Source organism: Tachysurus fulvidraco, chromosome 10, assembly GCF_022655615.1.
Source record: "Tachysurus fulvidraco isolate hzauxx_2018 chromosome 10, HZAU_PFXX_2.0, whole genome shotgun sequence".
NCBI classification, from domain to species: domain Eukaryota; kingdom Metazoa; phylum Chordata; class Actinopteri; order Siluriformes; family Bagridae; genus Tachysurus; species Tachysurus fulvidraco.
The window spans coordinates 1,577,513-1,603,646 of record NC_062527.1 but is presented as its reverse complement, the minus strand read 5'-3'; the positions used below and the strand labels follow the sequence as shown (position 1 = coordinate 1,603,646).

The 26,134-nt window shown below is 41.9% G+C and overlaps 1 protein-coding gene across 2 annotated transcripts in view; it reads left to right on the top strand.

The window, feature by feature from the left end:
* The window catches only part of LOC113639213 (A disintegrin and metalloproteinase with thrombospondin motifs 20), a 118,409-nt gene that overhangs the window by 39,517 nt on the left and 52,758 nt on the right, over positions 1–26,134 (top strand). For both annotated transcript variants that reach the window (XM_047819318.1, XM_027140951.2), the window contains exons 5-12: positions 6,828–7,075; positions 9,091–9,174; positions 9,667–9,791; positions 10,720–10,760; positions 11,549–11,654; positions 15,169–15,315; positions 19,454–19,595; positions 20,236–20,340. In XM_047819318.1, coding sequence (XP_047675274.1) covers positions 6,828–7,075; positions 9,091–9,174; positions 9,667–9,791; positions 10,720–10,760; positions 11,549–11,654; positions 15,169–15,315; positions 19,454–19,595; positions 20,236–20,340 — 998 coding nt within the window. The remainder of the gene's footprint in view (positions 1–6,827; positions 7,076–9,090; positions 9,175–9,666; positions 9,792–10,719; positions 10,761–11,548; positions 11,655–15,168; positions 15,316–19,453; positions 19,596–20,235; positions 20,341–26,134) is intronic.

Sequence of the window (26,134 nt, the reverse complement as noted above, 5' to 3'; positions counted from 1 at the left end):
GTTATTTCCACTATGAGATAATATATTACAGCCACCAGTGAACTTTCTCTCTGTATTCTATTTAAAACTAAGTAACATGAGTGAGAGAGAAATGAATTAAATCAGACGAATCCTTGTGGCCATAGGAACGCAGATGATTGATAATATTACACTTTAATCTCTGTAATGACTCATAAAAACATGCCGGAGTCAGCGGTGTTGTGACATGGATACTATTAAGCTCACCTTAGATGAGTTGTCAAAGTGAATACGCTTTTTTTTTGGCCCTTCTTTCTCACAAAGCAATAAAACGGAAGTCATCCGTATATTTTCTGCATCTTTTACGGTATACTACACAAGGTCACAGGGAATCTGGAGTTTATCCAGTGGGACTCAAGGCAGTGGAAGGGATGCAAACTGATCGCATGGGACAAACACACACACACACACACACACACACACACACACACACACACACACACACACACGCACACACACATACACACAAGTTGAGACACTCTGGACAATTTAGAGATGCCGGTTAGTCTAAAGCATTGTCTTTGGTCTGGGGGAGGAAACCGGAGTACCCAGAGGAAACCCCCCAAATAAGGGGAAAACATGCAGACTCAACACACACACAAGGCAGAGACAGGAATTAAACCCACAACGTACCTGTGAGACAAACATTAAGTATGACAAGTTTCTAAGGTCTCGAGATTTTGCAAATTAGTGGCAATGACTTTTTTTAGAAAATGTTATTTTATACTATAATTATCACTAGATCACTTTAGTGATTCACAACATTACTCATAGGTGTTTCCTCACTCACTCATTCATTCCCTACCAAATGGTGGTACCGGAACCACCATTTTCATTCATTTACTACCGCTTATCCGATGAACTTCTCGGGTCACGGGGAGCCTGTGCCTATCTCAGGCGTCATCGGGCATCGAGGCAGGATACACCCTGGACGGAGTGCCAACCCATCACAGGGCACACACACACACACTCTCATTCACTCACACACTCACACACTACGGACAATTTTCCAGAGATGCCGATCAACCTACCATGCATGTCTTTGGACCGGGGGAGGAAACCGGAGTACCCGGAGGAAACCCCCGAGGCACGGGGAGAACATGCAAACTCCACACACACAAGGTGGAGGCGGGAATCGAACCCCAACCCTGGAGGTGTGAGGCGAACGTGCTAAGCACTAAGACTAGGTGTTTCCTGTATCACGATTATTAATGCTAATGATAGGAAAAGTCATATTCTGAAAACATTCCTGCTATTCATTAGGATATAAACGTGTCTGCATCCCTTAAACCTACTCAAGCTTCCCGAATAAGTGTCACTTCTTCACTTGCTTAAAGCTTTCATGACCGTTCGAATGAGATCGCTCTCTATGCTCACGTCGATACGATGAACCGAAGCTTATCTTAAACGAACGATTCACGATCTGACAGAAGCAGCTATAAGCAGGTACGTACAGGTGTGTCGATGGTTGTCTGCAGTGTTTACGTCTTCCTCCCTTAAGGCTTAAGTTCAAGAGGTGTATGTTTACAACTGCTTTTTTGTCAGTATTTTTATCCGTCTAGTCGCTGATTGCACATAATTGCGTCTGATTTTTTTTTTCTTTTCTGTTGGTTTTGGTTTTTTCCTCAGTCAGTTAAACCACTTGCAAATAATACAGTACCTCTTTACAGTAGTTTAGTGCTGAGGTCTGTGTATCCATCAAATAGATGCAAGCTGACATGAGATTGGATTCTTTTACCCAGATCTTAAGCAAATCCAACAAAATATCCCTGTTTATGATTTTTTATTTTTTTTTAAATTGTGCACATGAGGCTCAGTGGTTAGCATGTTAGTCGTACAGCTCCTGCTTTGGGTGTTTAATTCTTGTCCTTTTGTGTTTGTGTGTGTATATGTGTGTATGTGTGTGTGTGTGTGTGTAGTTTCCATGTTCTTCCCTGTACTTCAGGAGTACCCCAGTTTCCTTTCCCAGTTCAAAGAAATGCCCCGTAGGCCGATCGGCGTCTCTAAATCGTCCGTAGCGTGTGAATGGGTGTGTAGGATAAGCATCACAGAAAATGGATGGATGAAAGGATGGATGTTACATCCTTCATTATTGATTTACTGTAAGAATCTATCCAACTATTCAAATACTATGTTCATTATTTGAATGATCGATGAACCGTCGGTTATTTACTTAGAAAGCGTCAAGCTTTAATTCCTGAACCTTTCAGTCACAGAGCATCTTTTATTAAAATTGTCATAAGATCCTGATTTGAATTATTTATAGGCTACTTATTTTTGAGGCACGTTCGCCTCAAAGGGTTTGCCTCACACCTCCAGGGTTGGGGATTTGATTCCCACCTCCGCCTTGTGTGTGTGGAGTTTGCATGTTCTCCACGTGCCTCGGGGGTTTCCTCCGGGTACTCTGGTTTCCTCCCCCGGTCCAAAGACATGCATGGTAGGTTGATTGCCGTCTCTGGAAAATTGTCCGTAGTGTGTGAGTGAATGAGAGAGTGTGTGTGTGTGTTTGTGTGTGTGTGAGTGAATGAGAGTGTGTGTGTGCCCTGCGATGGGTTGGCACTCCGTCCAGGGTGTATCCTGCCTCGATGCCCGATGACGCCTGAGATAGGCACAGGCTCCCCGTGACCCGAGAAGTTCGGATAAGCGGTAGTAAATGAATGAAAATGGTGGTTCCGGTAAATTCTATGCTAATAATTCTAATAAATTATCGTTTTCAGTAGCTTGATCCTGCTACACTGTGTAGCTCTTCATGGTAGTGCCCAGTGTCTAGCGGTTCCCATGTGTACATATTCCTCGGACGGATCCCACACTTTCCTGGCCTCTGAGGTTGTGCACATGGTTTGATTGAAGAGGAGATTCCCTCATTTTGCTTAAACTGTATACAACTTTCCAGGTTTTCTTGGTCACAGCTCATATCAACAAAGCTTATGCACCGCTGGGGAACTTGTCGGTTGCTTTGATTTTACTTTACGACTGAGTTTGCTGGCTGTTGTTTACAGACACTGTGTATAGTTTATGGGAGAGCTGTGTACTCTCACATCATTGTGAATAAACAGATGCACAGATGGCTGGATGCACTGCCTGCATCTCCGAATCCATCCACCAACTCGCTGCATTTCTTCTTGTCCCCATAGACGGTAGTGATTTCTGAACAAAAAAGTATAATCGAATGAATTTTTTTATTTTTTTTTTATATCAAGTCTGTATAAAAATATTCAGGCCACTGTTGGGTTGACTTCAGTGTGAGATGCTTTTGTCAAGGGGCAGTCGTGGCCTAATGGTTGTGGGTTCGGGTCTCGGGCCGGCAATACCTCAACTGAGGTGCCCTTGAGCAAGGCACCAAACCCCTCCAACTGCTCCCTGGGTGGCACAGCAGAAATGGCTGCACACTGCTCCAGGTGTGTGTTTACGGTGTGTGTGTGTGTGTGTTCATTGCTGTGTGTGTGCACCTTACTTAGCCGTACGTCACGTCATTTTCAGCTAACTTTACCCAGAATTTAAGGTGTAGAAGGTAAAACTAATGCAAAGTGCTTTCTTTAAAGCTCTTTGAGCTTTTATACTTCCGAATAAACGTCGTGTCCCGAAACAGTGATATGTGGACCTGACATTCTCTCAGCTGAAAGATCAGCCCTCCTTGTATTGTTGTGTATTTCTGCTTGACGTATCGTCCAAAAAATTGTGTGAGCGTACATCGGGAAACGATCGTGTCCTGCCTAAGAGCAGCAGGAAGTCGTTATGGCATTTACACGGCCTGTGGTCAAGACCGCTAAGCCGCTCGGTGACGCCTCACCTGACTCAAAATATCCTGGCTAATTTAGTTAGTCAGTCCTCAAATCTGATTGGTTTAAAGGTGTTATATAACAGGAAGGTTATGAAGGTTATTCAGCTTTAATAGTTTTTTTTTTTTAGTAACGACTCATTCGCAGTGTCTTGTATGGCAGACTTTTTAATTTAAGCTTTATTCTCTGGTGTAATACCTTTGCAACGGTCAATATGTTTTCAGCCATAGAAAAACAAATCTGCAGGGCTGACAGGTTTGTAGTTTCTAGTCTCTTGGGAAGATGACATATAGCGTATTAAATATGGGAGACATGATGGCTTAGTCCTTAAGATGTTTATCTTTCACCTTTGGGAGGTTTGGAAGTTTGATTCCTGTCACTTCGCTGTTTGTGTGGAGTTTGCACGATCACACTGTGCTGTGAAAATTTCTTTGTCAGTGCAAAGACGTATGCTGATTGGCATCTCTGAATTATCCTGTGTGTGAATGTTGCCCTGGGTTTGTTTGTCAAGCCATCCAGGATATCCACCACCTTGTGCCTCGACTCCAGGTGCCCTCCGACCTTGCAGTAGGATTATCGTACAGAAACGGATGAACGGATGAACGAACGGATGGATGATTATCTTTGACGAATGGCTGTGAAATGGTGGCGGTATCTTTTCTGCAGGTCTCGTTAGCGGTTGCCGCAGAAGATCACCGGAGTGAGTATTTGATTTGGCACGGGTTTTTACATCAGATGCCCTTCCTGACGCAGTCCTCCAATTTTATCTGGGCTTTGGCCCGGCACTGCGGTTGCACAAGCTTGTGCAACCCCCCAGTGGCTGATTTGGTTGCATTTGGAAGTCAAACTCGAGTCACGGACAGATTTCTGTAGATTAATAGGAAATAAACACTATGGTATGCTGTTCTATTCTGTAATTTCTATTTATTTTTATGTGAAAGCTTCTGAGACGGAGCGTTCTGTAGGAACGGGATCGACTCTGTGCTGACGTGTGGCACAATGCCAAAACATCACAAGTTCTCTTTCTGACATAACAGCCCATGCACCCATATATCACACTGCAATGGAGCAGAAAAAGCTTTAAGACAAACTCCAGAGCCCACAGGCGTACACTCTATGGAAAATAAATGGCCATTCCTTAGCTAAAGTAAACAAATCCACTCACAGATTACATACATCTCTGCCAGAAGCAGCTCTGGGCTTGTGTACGGTTAACGTGATAGAATAGAAAGATTATTATTATTATTATTATTATTACTGCTTGGCTTTATTGCAGTGGAGCAACACTAACTGATCATTTCCCTGCACACAACAGCTCTGAGGAGAGAGACTTTGCGTTGCTGGCGTTGTTGTAAGTTATCGTTCTGTCTTGTTCCTTAGAGAACCTGAACCGTTCATCTGTCAGGCATGATGGCAGTGTGGATAGACAAGGAAGGCTGGAGAGAGTTTGATTGTTTAACTGAACAATTCTGAAGTGGCTCGTCTAACACTGAAGTGGAAACTGCTGTAAACAAAAGAAGGGGATGTGACCAAACTCACACTAGATAAACATGGCTAATGTACTCATCCCCTTAACTCTCTCTCTCGCTCTCTCTCTCTCTCTCTCTCTCTCTCTCTCTCTCTCTCTCTCTCTCGCTCTCTCTCTCTCTCTCTCTCTCTCACTCTCTTTCTCTCTCTCTCTTTCTTTTTACTTTCTCTCTCTGTTTCTCTCTCTCTCTCTTTCTCTCTCTTTCTCTCTCTCTTTTTATTTTCTTTCTCTCTCTTTTCTCTCTCTCTCTCTCTCTCTCTCTCTCTCTGTTTCTCGCTCTCTCTTTCTTTTTACTTTCTTTCTCTCTCTGTTTCTCTCACTCTTTCTTTTTACTTTCTTTCTCTCTCTCTGTTTCTCTCTTTCTTTTAACATTCGTTATCTCTCTCTCTCTCTAGTCTCTGTTCGATCTATCTCTCTCTCTCTTCTGTTTCTATCTATAGCTGTCTCCTCTTGCGCGCTGTTGCGCATCGCTCTGGCTTGGTACAGTCTGTGCCTCGTCTCTCCTCTCTGCTCTACACCTCTCTCTCCGTGTTCAGAGCTAGAGGTAGCGCGTCTCTCTCTCTCTCTCTTTCTGTTTCTCTCTCTCTTTCTTTTAACATTCGTTCTCTCTCTCTCTCTCTCTCTCTCCCTCTCTCTCTCTCTCTCTCTCTCTGTTTCTCTCTCTCTGTCTGTTTCTCTCTCTCTTTTTACATTCGTTCTCTCTCTTTCTCTCTGTTTCTCTCTCTCTTTCTTTTTACATTCGTTCTCTCTCTCTCTCTCTGTTTCTCTCTCTCTCTGTTTCTCTCTCTCTCTCTCTCTCTCTCTCTCTCTGTCTTTCTCTCTGTAGCTGTCATTGCTTAAGAATCTGGGAATCTTGTGTGTTCTGTTGTCCATGTGCTTCTCATTCCATGTGCAGGAGAGAGAACGAGGGAATGCGAGTTCACAGGGCGGCACATGAGCTCCACAGCGTTTCAGGGTGTTAACGTTTCGAATGTTATGACTCTGAACATCTGAACTGCCATTTGTTCATTTTTACAGGTTAATAACGCTGTATAGAAGATGTCATTTTCTTGATTACATCATCCAGTTTTGGTGGAATTTAAGAACAAGACCTGATTTGTCGTATGGTGGTACAAAGGTCTCCGTACGACGGAAAATAAACATCTTAGCAACTTATAATATCTTGAACTTAGTCAAATATATCTGCTGTTACTTTTTACAGATTTTCCATAAGATAATTAAAACTCTTTCTATGTATATTTATATGAGCTTATAATAATAATAATAATAATAATAATAATAATAATAATAATAATAATAATAGTGAAAATACAAATTATAGTGCACTGTAGGTTGATTGGCATCTCAGGAAAATTGTCCGTAGTGTGTGAGTGAATGAGAGTGTGTGTGTGCCCTGTGATGGGTTGGCACTCCGTCCAGGGTGTATCCTGCCTCGATGCCCAATGACGCCTGAGATAGGCACAGGCTCCCCGTGACCCGAGTTGTTGTTTTTTTTCACACAGATAACATGAAAGATCATTTCCATAGCAATGGAAGTCTTGAAGAAGAGGTTAAGTCAATATGGGAAACTATGGACAAACATTTGCCCGGGATGCAACAATCGACCTCTAAAAATCATTCCAGTGGCAGTCGGAGAAAACGTTTCCTGTCTTATCCTCGCTTCGTAGAGCTGATGGTCACGGCAGACGCCAAGATGGTGCGACACCACGGACGCAACTTGGAGCACTACATTCTAACAATCATGTCAGTAGTAAGTAAGATGTTTTTACAAACCTTTTTTACTTCTGAATTGGTTGGACGGTCAAATCCGTTTTGTTCAAAAAACAAAAAACAGTAGTTGCCATTGACTTGACATGGAATTCTATTTTTTTTTAGTTATGTTGTCTTTGTAGACGCCAACGTTCTGTTTTCCTATTAAGCTTAGACAAAAATTTATCAACAGTAACTCCTCCTAGGACTTTCGAGCCACATGCACCAAATTCAGATATGTTGTAGAACCTGGTATGAAGTTTATTGCTATTACTTTTCTAAGCGATCCGAGTACCGGTACTTCCGGTACCGGGTCTCAAAATTGACTTTTTTCCCCATAGACTCCCATTATAAACTTTAGAGGTTTATAACTCGGCAAGCTTTCGAACTCTCTACACCAAACTTGACCAGATCCTTTAGGGTGAGACTCTGAACAAAGGTTTAAATTGGTGTACCGACTGGCCTTCCGGTTGTGCCGCAGCCCCGCCCACAATATATGCTAAATCAAAAAACTTTTTACAACACGGACATGTGGCATATCAAAATACTCAGAACTATGAGGGGAACTTCCTCACGGGTATTCTGATGACGTCACGTGACTTCACGTGATGTCACGTGAAAATTAAAAATTAGCACAACACGGACTTGTGACATATCAAAACACTCAGCACAATGAGGAGAACTGCCTCGCGTGTATTGTGGTCATGTGACGTTACGTGATGTCATGTGATGTCACGTGAAACTCAAAGATTTGCACACCATGGACATGTGACATATCAAAACACTCAGCACAATGAGGGAATTTGCCTCACGTGTATTCTGGTCACGTCACATGACGTCACGTGCAGCCCCGCCCCCAAAATAAGCAAAATCAAAAAAATTCCTTAACATTGACATGTCATATATCAAAACACTCAGGACAATGAGGGAAATTGCATCACGGGTATTCGGATCATGTCACATGCTCATGACTGCTCACCTCCAAAAGTATTGGCAACCTAGTGGTCCAGTAGCTTTCACAAGCTTTCTGTCCAAGTGCCTCAAAAAGTCACACATACCCATATGTCAAGTCGCTTCCAAAGAGCACCTGCCTTTGCGAATACTTGCACCATCAAAGCCAACATCAAAGTTTGTCGCGACGAACTTTACAAATCTAGTCTTATCTTGCATTTGTAATGTGTAGTTTCGGTTGTGTTGTTCTGTAGTTTAAAGTGTACCGACGCTTTAATGAATTGTTTTTATACGTACAAGCACATTCTATACAAATGTGTTGAAAACAATGAGAGACAGTTTCGTTTAAACGAGTCGTCTTTTATTTTATCGGATCAGTGTATAGTTTGTAATAATTTGTATCGCTGCGAAACATTATAAATTCTTGTCCCTTTCATTAACGAGTGAAAACCTCAGTGCTACTGTATAAGAGCGAGACTGTGGTGTTGTCTGTTGTGGTGTCTGTCTGATAGATCGGGATCTTAAATGTTTTTTTAGCACACCGATGATGTCATTATAGCATGTTTGCTGTCTGAAAACAGTCTGAAACCACCCTGACCCATCAAAAGCCTTCATTAGTGCCCTACAGTGACTGATTATACCCCAAGGGTCCCCTTTTGTCTCTTCTTTCTTTACATCTACACTCCTCTGTTTTCTTCCTTTCCTTCTATTTGTATATTTGTGGTAATTTATCTAAGATCTTTTAAGGTGTGCTGCTTGCGGTTTGGCCTCGAGCTGCATGACATAGCGAGGACTCTCGAATTCCTGTCAGGCTTTTAGGACACCATTAGGATCAGCACACAGGCATATACACGGTTCCCTTTAGATTTACAGGGTCTCAGTTTTATGTCAGTGTTGTTTTAGAAGTTGCTTAACATGATCGTAATGACAACTCGGGTTACGAGAGTTGTGTAGTTTCCGTAAGCCGTTCGTTCCGACTTCAGATCCAAGGCCAAGCTTTTTAACCAACATGCTTGAGCATCCGTTTGCATCTCTGTTCTGTGTGCTCATTTCATCTCATTTCAGGTAGCTGCAGTTTACAAAGATCCAAGTGTTGGAAACCTCATCAATATCATGATCGTCAAACTCATCGTTATTCACAACGAGCAGGTAAACGACATCTAATTAACTAACGCATGATAAAGTGTCCTGGAGTTTTTAATAGCATGATTTTTTGTTGTGGTTGGGATTCATTTTCGGGCTTCGCTGCTTAAAGAAACTTTCTTTGAAAATAAATAAATAAATAAAAATGGTACAGTGATTTAATTAGTCTTTAAAATTAACGACTATTTAAAGATGTCAGCTAATTTTGATAATGCTAGCAGTATATAGCTAGACAAGGCAGCATGACAGAATATATATATATATATATATATATATATATATATATATATATATATATATATATATATATATATCAATCATACAGTGTAATATGACATGAAAAACGATGAGTCTGATGGCAGGAATTGTGTTTATTGTCCTGTAGGATTTGACATGATTGGGTTTTTTGTTGATACTTTCAATGGAAAAGCGCATACATATAAATCATTGTGCAAATTTGTCCGTGAGGTAATAAAGGCTCTCGCTGTATTGTTTTAGGAAGGGCCGAATGTGAACCGCTATGCTGCTGCGACGCTACACAACTTTTGTGTGTGGCAACAAAGTCAGAATGTTCTAGATGACAGTCATCCATCTCATCATGACACTGCTCTGCTCATCACCAGGTGAGTTTTATATATACTCCTACTACTACTACTACTACTACTACTACTAATAATAATAATATATCATTGCTAATGCTATCCAACTAGCTAACATCGGCTAATCTTCATGGGCTTCTTAAAGGATTTTTGAGTGCTGGGAGACACGGTGGCTTAGTGGTTAGGACGTTCGCCTCACACCTCCAGGGTCGGGGGTTCGATTCCCACCTCCGCCTTGTGTGTGTGTGGAGTTTGCATGTTCTCCCCGTGCCTCGGGGGTTTCCTCTGGGTACTCCGGTTTCCTCCCCCGGTCCAAAGACATGCATGGTAGGTTGATTGGCATCTCTGGAAAATTGTCCGTAGTGTGTGAGTGTGTGAGTGAATGAGAGTGTGTGTGTGTGTGCCCTGTGATGGGTTGGCACTCCGTCCAGGGTGTATCCTGCCTCGATGCCCGATGACGCCTGAGATGGGCACAGGCTCCCCGTGACCCGAGAAGTTCGGATAAGCGGTAGAAAATGAATGAATGAATGAATGAATATTCGGCGCTAACGTTAGCCAAAGATGTTAACGGAAACTAACGTGCCAAAGATTTCGGAGAGAATTTCCTTGCTGTTAATTTTTTTATGTTTATAATCTTTAGTGCTAATGCTAATCCACCTAGTTAACGTAAACCTGTCGGGATCTCTGGGAGAAAATTTCGTTGTAAGTGTTTAATGTTTAGAATCTCCAGTGCTAATGTTAGGCAACTAGCTAACGTAAACTAATCTGCTTTGATATCTGAGAGGATTTTTTTTTTGTGTGTTATTTCTAATGGTTTATCTATAATGCTGCTGCCTGCCAGCAAGCTATAGCATAAGCTAATCTGTAAGGATTTCTGATCTTGATGAACTTTCATAGTCTTTGCTGTTAACTGTTATGACTACTACAAAGCGTTTATTGTGTTTTCATACAGGGAGGACATCTGTCGGGAAAAAGACAAATGTGACACGTTAGGTAAATTTCACTCTTTTTATCATGATTATTTGACCCGATATTAATTAATTATTTCACTTATTCTCATAACTATATGCTATGAACAGAAGTAATAATGTAGTCGTAAACAAACGAAAAAACAAAAAGTTACAGTTTGTTTATTTACTATATAAACACGATATGGCATTTGGTTTTGCGAGTATTTTCGATCGTAACCTCGCGCGGCGTCACAGCGAAGCGTCGACGTGAGTTTCTCACAGCACCGGTAGGAATTAATTACACTATTCATGGACAGCTGATTAGACTCACCGAGATTTAAAGGTCATGTCAGCCATAACCTTGTAAGATGTCTACGTACTTGTGACCTCGTCCGGCGATGCCCGGAGTCCGCGGCTACATTTAACTTCATACGGTAGCTTTTTTTTTCATACTGTATGAGTTCACATTACTCCATGGTTAGCTGTGTGTAGATGAAGCAGCTGTGTTGGTCTTATTGGATCAGTGCCAGACAGGAGATGTACAAATGATGATACAAAGGCTATTACATCAAAGTGCAGTATAACATACTGTATAATGAGCCTTTCTCCAGGAACGCAGGTGTGTAGGTCAGCGTCAGTTACCTTTCGCTGTTCGGCTCGTTGATGGATGTGAATATTTACAAGTTTTTAAAGTTGCTTTACTTGAACTAAAGCTGAAAACAATGGGATGCAGTGGAACGTAATGACTATAGTTGTCCTGCTCTGGTCATGTGTGTGTGTGTGTGTGTGTGTGTGTGTGTGTGTGTGTGTGTGTGTGTTTTCTACATTTAGGCCTGGCAGAACTGGGTACAATGTGTGATCCATACCGGAGCTGCTCCATCAGTGAAGAGAACGGTCTGAGCTCCTCCTTCACCATCGCCCACGAGCTGGGCCACGTGTAAGTTTCGGCCCCCGGAGGGAACCGCCTAGCTGAAAGTGGTCTCTTATAACACACAAAAGCCCTCTTATCCCCCCTCACAGGGGCACACACAGGTGCAAAGCATAATAAAACCAGTGCGTGTTTAATAACAGGCCAGTCTTAATACCCCCTCTGTACTCTGACCTCTCTTCTTCCTTACTGCACCCAGCATGGTTCAGACTCCCATAAGACTTTCCATCTCCAGGGCACAGTTAATACTGATCTGGGATACACTTCTGTTGTTGTGAAAAAAAGGTCTGTGCTTTGTTTCCTGATATCTCTGGAGCAGAGAAGATTAGGGTGCTTTCACAAATGTAGTGGGTATAAAATCAAGCCCTCATGTGTTGTCACTCTTCTTTTGGTTCCCGTTGAGAACCCATACATACATGGGATGGAACCAATACAACTGGTTCAGAGGCGTTCCAATTAAGCGAGAAAGTAATTCGGCCCTGAATCGACCCAGCTGTTGGTAATGAACCGAACTCTCTGTGCGTTCTGGGATACAGGTGCCATGTTTGTCGGCACAAACTACTAAACTGACTCTCATAGTGATACTCGGGGTACATCTCGCTTAATATGTGCCTCAGCCTCAGATTTGTGTGTGTAGTGTGAAACAAATAGCAAACAAATTTCTAGTTTAGCCAAATGGGATGAAATCTCCTTTACGGACCTTAATTAAGGGCCCATTAGTGGCAGGGAAGAGCATTAATAACCTTTCCAGCACTAACTCCCTGCATTAACCCCATGTCCAACAGTTAATAAATCTACTCTTGATAAACTGGACTAAATGTAGTATCGCCTCCACAAAAGTCAATATTTCACCTGAATGATTCATTTCTTTCTCATATTTTGCTTCAAATTCTGCTGTACAAATGTAGTCGATGGAGATCAGCCATGTTTTTAACTTAATTACGGAGTATCCAGGTTCTGCATTCTGGATATCATCCATTGTAGTCTCATTTAAACACAAGGGATGTGGTAACCTATCGGTTAGGGTGCCGGACTACCAATCGGAAGGTTGTGAGTTCGATTCCCATGTCCACCAGGTTGCCGCTGCTGGGCCCCTGAGTCAGGCCCTTAACTCTCAATCGGATAAAAATGAGATAAAGATGTAAGTCACTCTGGATAAGGGCTTCTACTAGATGCTGTAAATGTAAACAGTCTTTGACTTTTTAAACAGTTTTTAAACAGTCAATTTATTAATAATTATTAATTAATAAGGCATGAATTAAAAAAAAAAATGTACCAAAATGTCTAATATTAATATTAAGTCTATTAGAGTAGCTCGATTTTTAGTGCTTAGCTGGAAAAAGCACTACAAGTTAAGACACACCATGTAATTACCATGTGTAGAGTGTGTTGTGATGACATTGGCCTCCTGTGGGGTCTGTTTTCACAACATGCCTCTATCACCACATGTGCGAATGTTCCGCGCGGGGCTTATGAATAAAGACGCCGCGGACAGACGACTGGCTCTTAACGTATAACTCGATCACTCGAAAGCCGTTACGCCTAATTCTTCGCCTCGCACTTATTCTCATGTAGTGAATAGAAATTGCAGGGATTGAAAGATGGAGCAAATTTCCAGCATCTCTCTATTGCGCTTTGTCACAAAATCAATGTCACTGACTCGCTCCTCTGGTCTTCTGTCTGCTTTTAATCTGTTGGGACAAATGAAAAAAATGTGCACTGACCGTCAGCAGCTTACAAACGGCGTGTACAGTATATTAAAAGTTTATTTATTTTTTTTAAACTTCAAGTAATTCAAGTGAAATTCTAAATTTATCTGGAATTTATCTTCAAGATCTTTTTAATTAGGTGTTTGTACACAATATATATATATATAGGGTTGGGGTTCGATTCCCGCCTCCGCCTTGTGTGTGTGGAGTTTGCATGTTCTCCCCGTGCCTCGGGGGTTTCCTCCGGGTACTCCGGTTTCCTCCCCCGGTCCAAAGACATGCATGGTAGGTTGATTGGCATCTCTGGATAAATTGTCCGTAGTGTGTGTGTGTGTGAGTGAATGAGAGTGTGTGTGTGTGCCCTGTGATGGGTTGGCACTCCGTCCACGGTGTATCCTGCCTCGATGCCCGATGACGCCTGAGATAGGCACAGGCTCCCCGTGACCCGAGGTAGTTCGGATAAGCGGTAGAAACGAATGAGTCCGATCAGAAGCTGAAAATGTTTTTTTTTAAATTCATTGCTGCTGTTCCCAGGTCTGATTAAGCTACGTTATAAGTTTGACATCTACGTCAACTTGTGTACACACATGGTGAAGTCCTGGTCTAATGGTTAGAAAGTTTGACTCCTAACCCTAAGGTTGTGGGTTCAAGTCTCGGCCCGGCAATACCACGACTGAGGTGCCCTTGAGCATGGCACCGAACCTGAAGCATAAATGGCTGCCCACTGCTCCGTGTGTGTGTGTGTGTTCACTGCTGTGTGTGTTCGCACTTTGGATGGGTTAAACGCAGAGAACGAATTCCGAGTACGGGTCAGCGTACTTAGCCGTACGTCACGTCACTGTCACTTTCATACACCTTTAAGTTTAAAAAGACACAAAGATAATAAATATCCGCGCTCTTAAGGTAAGACAGTGTGTTTCATTTTAGACGTCTCTCAAAAACAGGAGTACGTCAGGCCGTCAGGTTCGCTTTCATTGAGCTCGATAGGACGGAAGTCATCTTCGTTGCCGAACCTACTGTATTGTACATTTACAATTTAGTTCCTGAACTTTCTCTTCGACGGAAATTTGTGGTATTGCGACAGACGATCCTTTACGCCGACGATCCTTCACAGATTTTACTGTTGTCGGATGTAACTTTTCATTATTTAGCGGAGAGATTTCTAGAGAGATTTAGTCATTACTTAACCACACCGAGCCATGACGCTCGGTAAAAATATATAAATAAATAAATAAATAATAAAACCCAAAACTTTTAAATCACATCCTGACATTGTATGAATGTCTTAACATCGATTGTTTGCCCATCGTGATGTTCGTGACCTTGTCGTTAAGCTTTGAGTGAATGTTTTAGTGCTTATGTGTCATTTCACAGCTGGAGTCTAACATATCTTAATAAACACAACACAACTGTGTATAATCCATCTAAAGTGACCTTGATCAGGAGAGTGTGTGTGTGTGTGTGTGTGTGTGTGTGTGTGTGTGTGTGATATATTACAGCTGGAAGGTTCTCTCTCTCCAAGCCTACAACATCTGCTGCATAAAACAGCGTACTGTCATTTTACGTCAGTGGCTCATTGAAATTGTACCGAACAATCCAATAATCTGGTGTAATAATAATAATGTGGGCATGAAACGTAAAACCTTCTGATTTTGCTGTAGACGTGTTTTATAGACGTGACACAGACGTGATTTTTGTCTGACAGAGAACAGGTCATGGAGATGGGAAAACAAAATGATTAAGATGTATTCATAAATGATTTCATTCTACTTGTACATGATACGTTTCTCCTAATGGCTGTGTCTGTGTTTCAGCTTCAATATGCCTCATGACAACCACCCAAAGTGCCGGGAAGCAGGAACGAAGCATCAGTATCATGTCATGGCCCCGACTCTGAACTATGACACCAGCCCATGGTCCTGGTCCAAGTGCAGCCAGAAGTACATCACTGAATTTCTAGAGTAGGTGAAATTATCCTTCATCTCTTACTCCTAACAAGCCTTTCAGCGTGTCTTTATACCTTTACACCATCTCTCTCTCTCTGTCTCTCTCTCTCTCTGTCTCTATATATATATATATATGTATATATATATATATATATATATATATGTATAATATATGTATATATATATATATATATATATCTAATACTATATATATATATATATATGTGTGTATATGTATATATGTATGTATAGTATATACTGTATATATATATATATGTATATAGTATATATATGTATATATATATATATATATATATATATATATATATATGTGTATATGTATATATGATGTATATATATATGCTGTATAATGTATATCTATATATATATATATATCGTATATCACTATCGTATATATACTATATTCATCTATATATATATCTGTTCTTCTGTATTCTGTCTCTCTATCTCTCTCTATCCTTCTTTCTCTCCTCTCTATCTCTCTCTCTATATATACTCTCTATTATCTCTGTCTGTCTCTCTGTCTGTCTCTCTCTCTCTCTCTGTCTCGCTCTCTCTTTCTCTCTTGCTCTCTCTCTCTCTATCTGTCTCTGTCAATCTGTCTCTATTTCTGTGTCTCTCTCTCTTTCTCTCTCTCTCTCTCTCTCTCTCTCTCTCTCTCTGTCTCTTTCTCTCTCTCTTTCTCTCTCTCTCTCTCTGTCTCTCTCTCTCCCTCCCTCTCTCACCCTCCCTCTCTCCCTCTCTCCCTCTCTCTCTCCATATAGTCGGTATTATATGTGCCACGCTTATGCCATCTTGTTTTAGCTTTTTGTTTTGTTTTAGAAATATATCTAGTTGTAAAAGAGGATCAGTCACAATCCCCTTGTTTGAGCCACTCTACCCCACACGTCTCAGTCCTTTCCCGATCGTCCATTTGCTGTCATTGTCTTCTTTTCTATCTCTCTCTCCTCTCTCTGAAATGCTGGACAAACAGTCATTTAGTCGGCGGCATGCTTTGTCCCTCAGCAACGGTGTCCCGGGGCAACGGTCCATTCAGGGCTTCTAAAGTAGAGCAGCAAGCAGTGGCCCCAGTCGAAGGGTTTCCCTTTAAGATGGGAAATGTCAGTTAAAATTAGATTCCTGCTGCATTCGACTCTTTGATCTGCTCTCCGGTGCAAAAAAAAACCCGTCTGCGGCTCTTCACAAAAGCCGGTCTTGTCGACGACGGCTCGCTCGCTCGCCGCGGCGAAGGTCGAGGATGCGGGGTGAACTTTCCGTTCGACAGAATCTGACGCTTTCTGTTCTCATCCTTGACCCAAAAAAAAAATATCTTTGGACAGAATTCATCACAGCTTGGGTAGAACATGTTGTCTTTTTTCATACGGAACATCAAGTGACTCTTAGCTGATATTTGGCCTTTTACAAGACACTAAAAATGAAATGTCAGTAACGGGAAGGCTGACGATGTTTTTCCATGCTGGGTGTCAGAAGAAAATTCGATTTGCTTAAACAATGGTGGTATTTTACAAACACGGAGTCGAGAGCTGGATTTAGAGCTCTTGTCATCGTGCTTCAATGTTGGTGGGAATGATGGAAAAAAAAAAAGCCCACCGCTTCAGCACTCATCCAGGGCAACAATACAGAGCATTGATCGGCGCCGCTCTTCGCAAAGAGCCGATGTGCTTAAGTACACGAGTGTTTTGACTGCCCATTCTCCTTCAAGAGCTCTCTAGCCCTTAACATTCTCCTGTCAGGAGACAAAAGAATACACACATGAAGGAATGCACACACAAAGGCACATGTACAACCACAGTCTGGCAAAGAAAGACAAACACACACTCTGTCCACACACACACACACACACACATTCAAGGAACACATCCAAACACTTGAGAAGAATAAACCTTCCTCAGTAGAAAAGTGGCCTCATTGATTTTTATTCGATTATTTGACAGAAAAAAAAAATAGCGGTTATTTATCGCTGTACGGTCGACGTACACACCGATATCGGATCCACATAATTCCTACCAAATGGTTGTCCCCTGGAGCTGGAAGCAAACATGGAGGATTAAGCAGGCACTTGGACTCTCGTGCGGTAATTAATCAGTCGGCTGGTCTGAAACCTCTTTTATTTGGACACCATCTTCCATGTCAGCACAATTAGCTCCATTGGCTAGACATTAATCTTCCCTTTTTAGAGTTGCCAGTAAGAGAAACGTCAGATTCTCGAGGAATAACAGAGCCAGGCCAAATGTCATACATTATAAAGCAACCCATATATCTTAAAAAAATATATATCTAGGAACCGAAAGCTTTATTGTGAACTGGATCTATATACCTGCGTCTCGTCGCTGTTAAATTGCACCGAACAGAGTTTCTGTTGTATAAATGCTGTCTTTTATGCTACACATCACGGAGGACCGTTAATCGACCGTACGGTATGTCACGTAACACAAGACGTCACCGCCGAGAGTCTGTGCTTTACTAGAAACTCGATAAGTCACTGTAAGTCATTTTTATTAAATTAACTGATTTTACAGAATTTTTCCCCGATCGTTACCAGGTGCACACTTGTACCCGAGCCAGAGCTTGGCTTACATCCAATCTCGATAGATTTCTTGCATCGAAGCACAAATATAAGTTCTATGAGTTCTATAAATCCTGTTTTTAATGCAACCCATAAAATCTTTTAATACCTGATGTACCGAAGTCCGATGCTGAAAAATCTCACGATCGCCTGTACGAGTTTGAGAGATACGGTACGATTCCTCACCCTCTTTTAAACCTTTGTGTGTTTTTGTCTCAACGGTTGAATTACCTAGAGCACACACACACACACACACACACACACACACACACACACACACACACACAAACACACACACACACTGCTTTTAACTACTTGTTTTTCTCGCTGATAACAAAGGTGCCTCTGAAAGTTTGCGAGTCTCTGGGCCTGAAAGAGCTCCGGCACAGTGACAGAGGATAAGCTGAGGTAATGAGAAGGCTCGAGGGATCAGCTGGGGTTGGATGAAACAGGTGTTTAGTCCGCTTTTAGTGGGCAAATTGCATGAACAGCGTCAACATGTCTTATAATTGCACATCACTACAATTGCGGTGCTCCGTTTTCTTTTTTTCCTCTGTTGGCGATGTTAGACGGAGATGACAGGATCACGGAACACGGTCTTTCCGGGGGACGTTTACTGTATTTTTTTAACTGAATGACTCTCTAATACAGTACATAAGTAGTATTTAAAGGCATATACAGGATGTGAATCGCACAGTCGAGTACATTGCACTGGTGAACATGTTTTAAACAGCTGTTCTGGTCTGATTTTTATGTGTGTAATGCTTGGGTGTGGTGCACAGGCCGTATATCGGCATAACTATTGTAGTGCATCATTCATTCATTCATTCATTCATTCATTCATTTTCTACCGCTTATCCGAACGTCTCGGGTCACGGGGAGCCTGTGCCTATCTCAGGCGTCATCGGGCATCGATGCAGGATACACCCTGGACGGAGTGCCAACCCATCACAGGGCACACACACACTCTCATTCACTCACACACACACTACGGACAATTTTCCAGAGATGCCAATCAACCTACCATGCATGTCTTTGGACCGGGGGAGGAAACCGGAGTACCCGGAGGAAACCCCCGAGGCACGGGGAGAACATGCAAACTCCACACACACAAGGCGGTAGTGGGAATCGAACCCCCGACCCCGAAGGTGTGAGGCTAACCACTAAGCAACCATGACCCCCTGTAGTGCATCAGTATAATGAAATGACATTTTTTGCCAGGTGTGTATGCGTTTCTAAATCCCTCCTTTTTGTGAAGAGGAACTCTGAGGTATTGTCGAGGTGGGAATTTTTCCCACACACACACACACACACACACACACACACACACACACACACACACACACACACACACACACACACACACACACACACAGGCTTAAGACATTTATTGGCTTGAGCAGGTAGCAAAACAGACCACCCATTGCTTTCCAGAGCATTTCAAGGCTTTGTAACTTAGTAAGTCGTACTAAATAGTCGTGAATGCAGCTGGCAGTTTTGCCAATGAATATGAAGCTACAGTAACTGGTGCAGTCTGATAAATATGAATTGTGTGTTTTTTTCCAGTACTGGTTATGGGGAGTGTTTGTTGGATGAACCTGTTGGGAGGTCCTACGATCTCCCTGTCAAGCTCCCGGGTCAGATCTACAACGCTAATCGCCAGTGCGAGCTCATGTTTGGACCAGGATCCCAAGTCTGCCCGTTCATGGTATGCCTTCATATTTGAACAGAGGAACTAGCAGTAATTTGTAAAGGAGATCAAAACAGTAATCAAAAGACTTTGTATGTACGAGAGCGATTAGTGCAAATTATTTACCGATGTCTTGCCGAACAAACTTGATTAACAGACATTTTAGTATTACACTATATTCAGGGAATTAATCTCTTCTTGGAGCAGTACAGTACGTGAGCGGATTTCAAAACAAAGTAATTATCCATACGGGTATCACATAAATGTTCTCGCATTACTTCATTAGCTTCAGGGTTCCCAGTACTATGATAGATATGATCCTTAACCTGTGGTAATACAGTAAAGGTACTATTTGGTGCCGTCATCATGAGGTCTTTGGTGACGATAAGCATAACGTTTGTGGAGTTTTGCGTCATCTACAACCGTTCGGGCAGGTCATCCGTTTCCGTCGTCCGATCGAAGGTGATTTAACCGATCTAACTAAAAATCCCGGATGTTAAAATCCATCACACGACCTCGAGCGATCGCACTGCGGCCGCCGCACGAATCAGAGAGAAACGTCCTGTGGTTTAATTTAAAAATGACATCGCCTCGGTTTGTTCATGTGAGTTTGATAACACTGTGTTCTTGTAGATAAATTCTGTTCTGTGGGTTTCAGAGGCAATGTAAGAGGCTCTGGTGCACCAGTTCCGAAGGAGACCATAAAGGCTGCCGCACACAGCACATGCCCTTGGCTGATGGAACTGAATGTGGACATGGGATGGTGAGATATCTCTTTGTCTAATATCTTAGTCCTGCTATTTTTGTCTAGCAGTCACCGGTGCATCGCATGGAAATGTCAACACTGTAGACAAATGTAACGTGAGCTTTCTGTGGTATTTGGCCCTGAAACACATCTCATGCTTTGTGATGATTAAAGACCTTTTTTTAGAAGATCGTGCGACGTAGGTGACGTCTAGACGTCGTTTCGTGTACCGTATCGGCGAAGACGTTAAATCCCGAGCGTTAAGTGAAAATTCTGTAGTAGCCAAACGACGTAAAAAAATAACGATCGGCGACTGTGTGTAGTCAAATACAGCCGAAGGTCTCGTGTGTTGTGTTACATTAGCGGTCTACGCTCACAGTAAGGCTTCTCTTGTTGTCCTTCACCTCTGTGATCTTATGCTAATTAGCCACATTCTGTTCCATGCACTAAAGGAGTAATTGGGGAACCGGTTGGGGTATTTTTTTTTTTTTTTGCAAGAGGAGGGCATTCGAGGCTTTGAAACACGAAGCCATGCAGCTCTCTGTCAGGTTACCTTCTTCTGAACCCATGACCCTGAAATCTCTTTAAGATGTGGGTAAGTGGGTCACCGGTCAGGGAGCTCTGGGTTTAGATTAGATTTCAGACAAAAGACCCACATTGCTGATTCAGGGTCAGTAAAGAGAGAGCTGTAGAAAACGTGAATGTCACTATTTCTTCCACATATCCCTTTTCCTTGCGTAAGAAAACGTCAAACACACAGAGTGAGAAGGTGTTCCCGGTCGACGAGGCCGATCCCGGGATCTTACCACGGAGAAGCCGAGGCATTTTTACACTCGAGGGCAGAAAAGTTAACCAGAATGGCTGGTACATTAATCCAAGCAAAACAACCATGGTGACAATGTCATGGGATTGGAAACCCTTCACTTGTTCTCATTAACCGCTGGACTGTCACGCAGCACAGGAGTATGTGCTGATGTGAACCATTTGTTAGCTGTCTTTACTTTGTTGCCACGAGGAACCGAGTTGACTCGATTAAAACCAAAGGGGCATGAAGGGGTTTGTCTCGGTGTTAAAACTCGATATAATTATACATTAGTGAAAGGAGTTTCTGGTGTGATGCTGTGCTGTTAGTATCGTACCTATTAAATCATTAGACCGCAGTCTATCCCGTCTACAGAAATCCAAGCACTGTACTTTGAACATAGCATCTTGATTGTTTTTTTTTTTTTTTTGCTTATTATCCCAGTGGGTCGTTAGTTAGAAATGTACACCAATGGAACAACAGCATAAAGTGTCTTTTTTTTTTTTTTTCTTCTTCTGTTTTTACGTGTCATGGCACCTGCACCTTTGTTTGTGGTGTGGTGCTGAGGGTTTGGTGTCATCTCCATACTGAGCACTTTGAAGTGAGGGAGTTGAAAGAGTGTGTGTGCTCTCGGTCTCAGCTCACCTGTCTCTTTAGAGCTCTTTTATGTGGGGAACAAGTCAGGGAGGCTACTTAAAATTCTCCCTTGTATTTTGTCTCACTATAGACATCTAAATGTTGTGACTGAAGAGTCACTGAAACGAAATGGATGTTTATTTTAAGCCGTGCTTGCTCCATTCTCCGCAGTTATTATCGCAATATCGGTGTGTATTTAATTCGTAGATATATCGTACTAACCTGGGTCGTCTTCGCTCACCTGTCGGTCACTTTTTTTTTTTTTGCTTTCGTTGCCCTACATCTCACTGGCTGGGTGCTAGTGTGAGTAATGCGGTCACACGACCCTGGAGATCCGTCTGTCATTCGGTTCAGTGAGCCTTGCACTAAAGTGGGCATCCCATCACTTTGTTATCTCTAAACAGCCCCACAGGTCTCCTCTAACGAGCACAGAGCCGGAGCGGAGGAGCTCAAAGCACGACATGTACGAGTCCTGCTGTCTGTGGACGCCACACATGACTCCGAACATAAAGAGGCCGGGATTTCAATAGCATGAAGAATGTGCATGGGTAAATCGATTGTGAACCTTGTGCCCACTATCTCTTTTCTGCAGGGTTGTTAGAGAACAAACAACATGCATCGTGAAGACCAAGTTGTAAAGTTTCTGGCAGGGTTTGAAAAAAAAAAAAAAAAAAAGAATAATAAAAATTGTTGCACGAGATTAGATGGTGACACAACCATCACTTTTATTAAAGACCGCAACGAAAGGACTGTCCTTTAGGGACATCCTAAAAAGTCTTATTTCAGATATTTGTTATGAGAGGGGACACCGTGATTTAGTGGTTAGCACATTCGCCTCACACCTCCAGGGTTGGAGGTTCGATTCCAGCTTCCGCCTCGTGTGTGTGGAGTTTGCATGTTCTCCCCGTGCCTCGGGGGTTTCCTCCGGGTACTCCGGTTTCCTCCCCCGGTCCAAAGACATGCATGGTAGGTTGATTGGCATCTCTGGAAAATTGTCCGTGGTGTGTGAGTGAATGAGAGTGTGTGGGTGTGTGTGCCCTGTGATGGGTTGGCACTCCGATCAGGGTGTATCCTTCCTCGATGCCCGATGACGCCCGAGATAGGCACAGGCTCCCAGTGGCCCGATATATATATATACATATATAATATACAATACAAATATATAAATAAATAAAATACTTGCATTATACTTTAATATGTTATAATAAACAAAAACCCAGATTTTCTATTTTTGTATCTCTGATTATTCTGATTATATTTTTTTTTAGGCTACAACATCACTCGTCACCATACTAAAAAATAATAAACAGCCTGTTAAGTCGTTACTGTATTTTAATCGCGTTCGTGACGTCTCTCTCCAATCTCTCTAAGACATTTTACAGGACGTTTTATATCAAAGCGGCACAAAAGACGGCTTTGTGCCCGAATCTCGATTAAACTCGGGGGAACGCTCACGCTCCCTGTAGCCTGCCCTCGTCTCACACAATTAGTGCGAGATAGAGGAGGCTTGCAAAAGTCAGGTGAAAGAGAATTTGCTGGCACCGGCTCGGCGACTTGGCCGTCGTCTCTGGCAGCTCTTATCGAGCCCCGTTCGACTCTCTGGCGCGATACACCGCAGAGATATCACCTTGCTCCTTAACCTGCCCGTTCTTCCCTGAAGAGGCCCGAAAGGATTCGATTTAACAAATGAATTGTTGTTTTGGTTTGCTGAGCTTTGCCAAAGCAATCTAACAGGAGAACTTAAGTGTTCTTTAAGGCATTCGCTCTTAGTGTCGAGTCGACAAACAACACAGAAAATAGAATTCTGGTTTGACTTCCAAGTTGCTTTGTGTTCCGATTTCGTAGCTCGGCGGGGTTGTGGGACCGCGGCTGATCCGTGTCGTGATAATTCTGGGATAAATGGCCTTCTGTGAGTGTTGAGGAACATGTTAATGTTTGGTTAAAAAAAAACTACAAAGAGGTTTTTTTAAAAAAAAACCAAGGTCTAGTTAACATCTGTGTTTGTAGGAGTCCTCGTTTCCCATTCGAATGATGTCACATCTCTGGACAGGTATCATCCTCTGGCTGCTGTTGAAGGATTCAGACTGTCATTACTAGTCTAAAATGTCTACTTTGGACATATCAGCTGTTCCATTCACACACACACACACACACACACACACACACACACACACACACACACACACACACACACACACAGACACACACACACACTGAGTCATTATCTATCTGCAATAATTTCACAAGAACACCATATACCTAATAATGCTACACCTTAAAGAAATGTGTGTGTGTGTGTATGTGTGTGTGTGTGTGTGTGTGTGTGTGTGTGTGTGTGTGTGTGTGTGTGTGTGTAAGATTTTGAAGTGCTATCGACAACTAGGCTGGTTTATTTTGTGAGACTTTGTCAATTAACATCTTGACAATATTGTCAGTACATAGTAACGTACAAGGGGCTGATTGTGCTCTCTTCTTTCTTTCTTTCTTTCTTTCTTTCTTTCTTTCTTTCTTTCTTTCTTTCTTTCTTTCTTTCTTTCTTTCTTTCTTTGTGTGAACATTTTTTTACACTAATTGGAAATGTCGATATGGTCCAAGATGCAGTTTTTCATCTCTTCTCTTTCTCCTGTGAGTTCTTTTCAAGCTCGTGTTCCTCCAAACAACCTTTTCAGGCGAATTAAAGGTGTCGTAAACGTGAGATAGCAGCAGGGAAGAAAATGCCTTAAAGGCTTAGGCTGCTAGCAGACTGTGTGGCTGTGACAGGCGGCTGGTCCTTCAGTCTGACAGCTCTCACGGCTCACAAGGGGCTCGCTGGTGGTCCTGAGCTATGCACACTCATACAATGGGCTAGAACACATACACACACCCACACATACACTCACACACACACACACACACACACACACACACACACACACACACACACACACACATACACTAACAAACACACACACACACACACACACACATAAACACACACATACAACCACCCACCCACTCACACATACACATACACATACACACACACTCTCACACACTCTCACACACACTCACACACTCTCACACACTCTCACACACTCTCACACACTCTCACACACACTCACACACACACACATACACACACATACACACATACACACACATACACACACATACAACCACCCACCCACTCACACATACACATACACACACACATACAAACACATACACACACACATACCCATACACACACACATACACACACACACCCACAGATACACCCACACACACACACATACACACACATAGACCCACACACACACATACACATATGCACCCACACATACACAACAAATCAAACACACACACACAAAAAACACACAAAAACAAAAAAAAAAAAAAAAAACACACAAAAACAAAAACACAAAAAAACAAAAAAACAAAAAACAAACAAAAACAAAAAAAACACGCAGAAAGACAAAAAAAAACAAAACAAACACAAAAAAAGAAACAAAAAACAAACAAACAAACACACAAACACAAAAAACACAACAAAACAAACACAAAAAACAACAAAAAAAACAAAAACAAAACAAAAAAGAAACAGACAAAAAAAAACAAACAAAACAGAAAGACACAAACACAACAAAAAAACACACATAAAAAAAAAGAAAAAAAAACAAAAGACACACAAAACAAAAAACAAAATACATACAACACACAAAACAAAAACACAACAAACACAAAAACAAACACACAAAAACAAAAAAAAAAAAAACACAAAAAAAATAATACATAAAAATAAACACAACACACAAACACACAAACACAACACAACACATACACAAACACAACAACAATAACATACATACACACACACACACACACACAAACACTCATACATACACAAACACACACACACACACACACACACACACACACACACACACACACACACACACACACACAAACACACACACACACACACACACACACAAACACTCATACATACACATACACACACACACACACACACACACACACACACACACACACACACACACACACACACACACACACACACAAACACTCATACATACACATACACACACACACACACACACAATGTGGGAAGATGCCTGAGTATAACAATAATAACAATTGTATAACAAGTGAATATTTCGATTTTACTTCTTAAAATCTTTAAATACTTATCACTATAATCAGTGTTTCAGTTCATCACATATACCTTTTAAAACTCATTACATAATTAAACGGTAAATTATCCCTAAACATTTTCTCCTACAATGTAGTTGTACACAGAAAAACAAGGAATACGGGATTCGATTTAAGAAAAAATATTTCAAAGTAGTTTACGTGCGCTCTGTGTTCTTGATT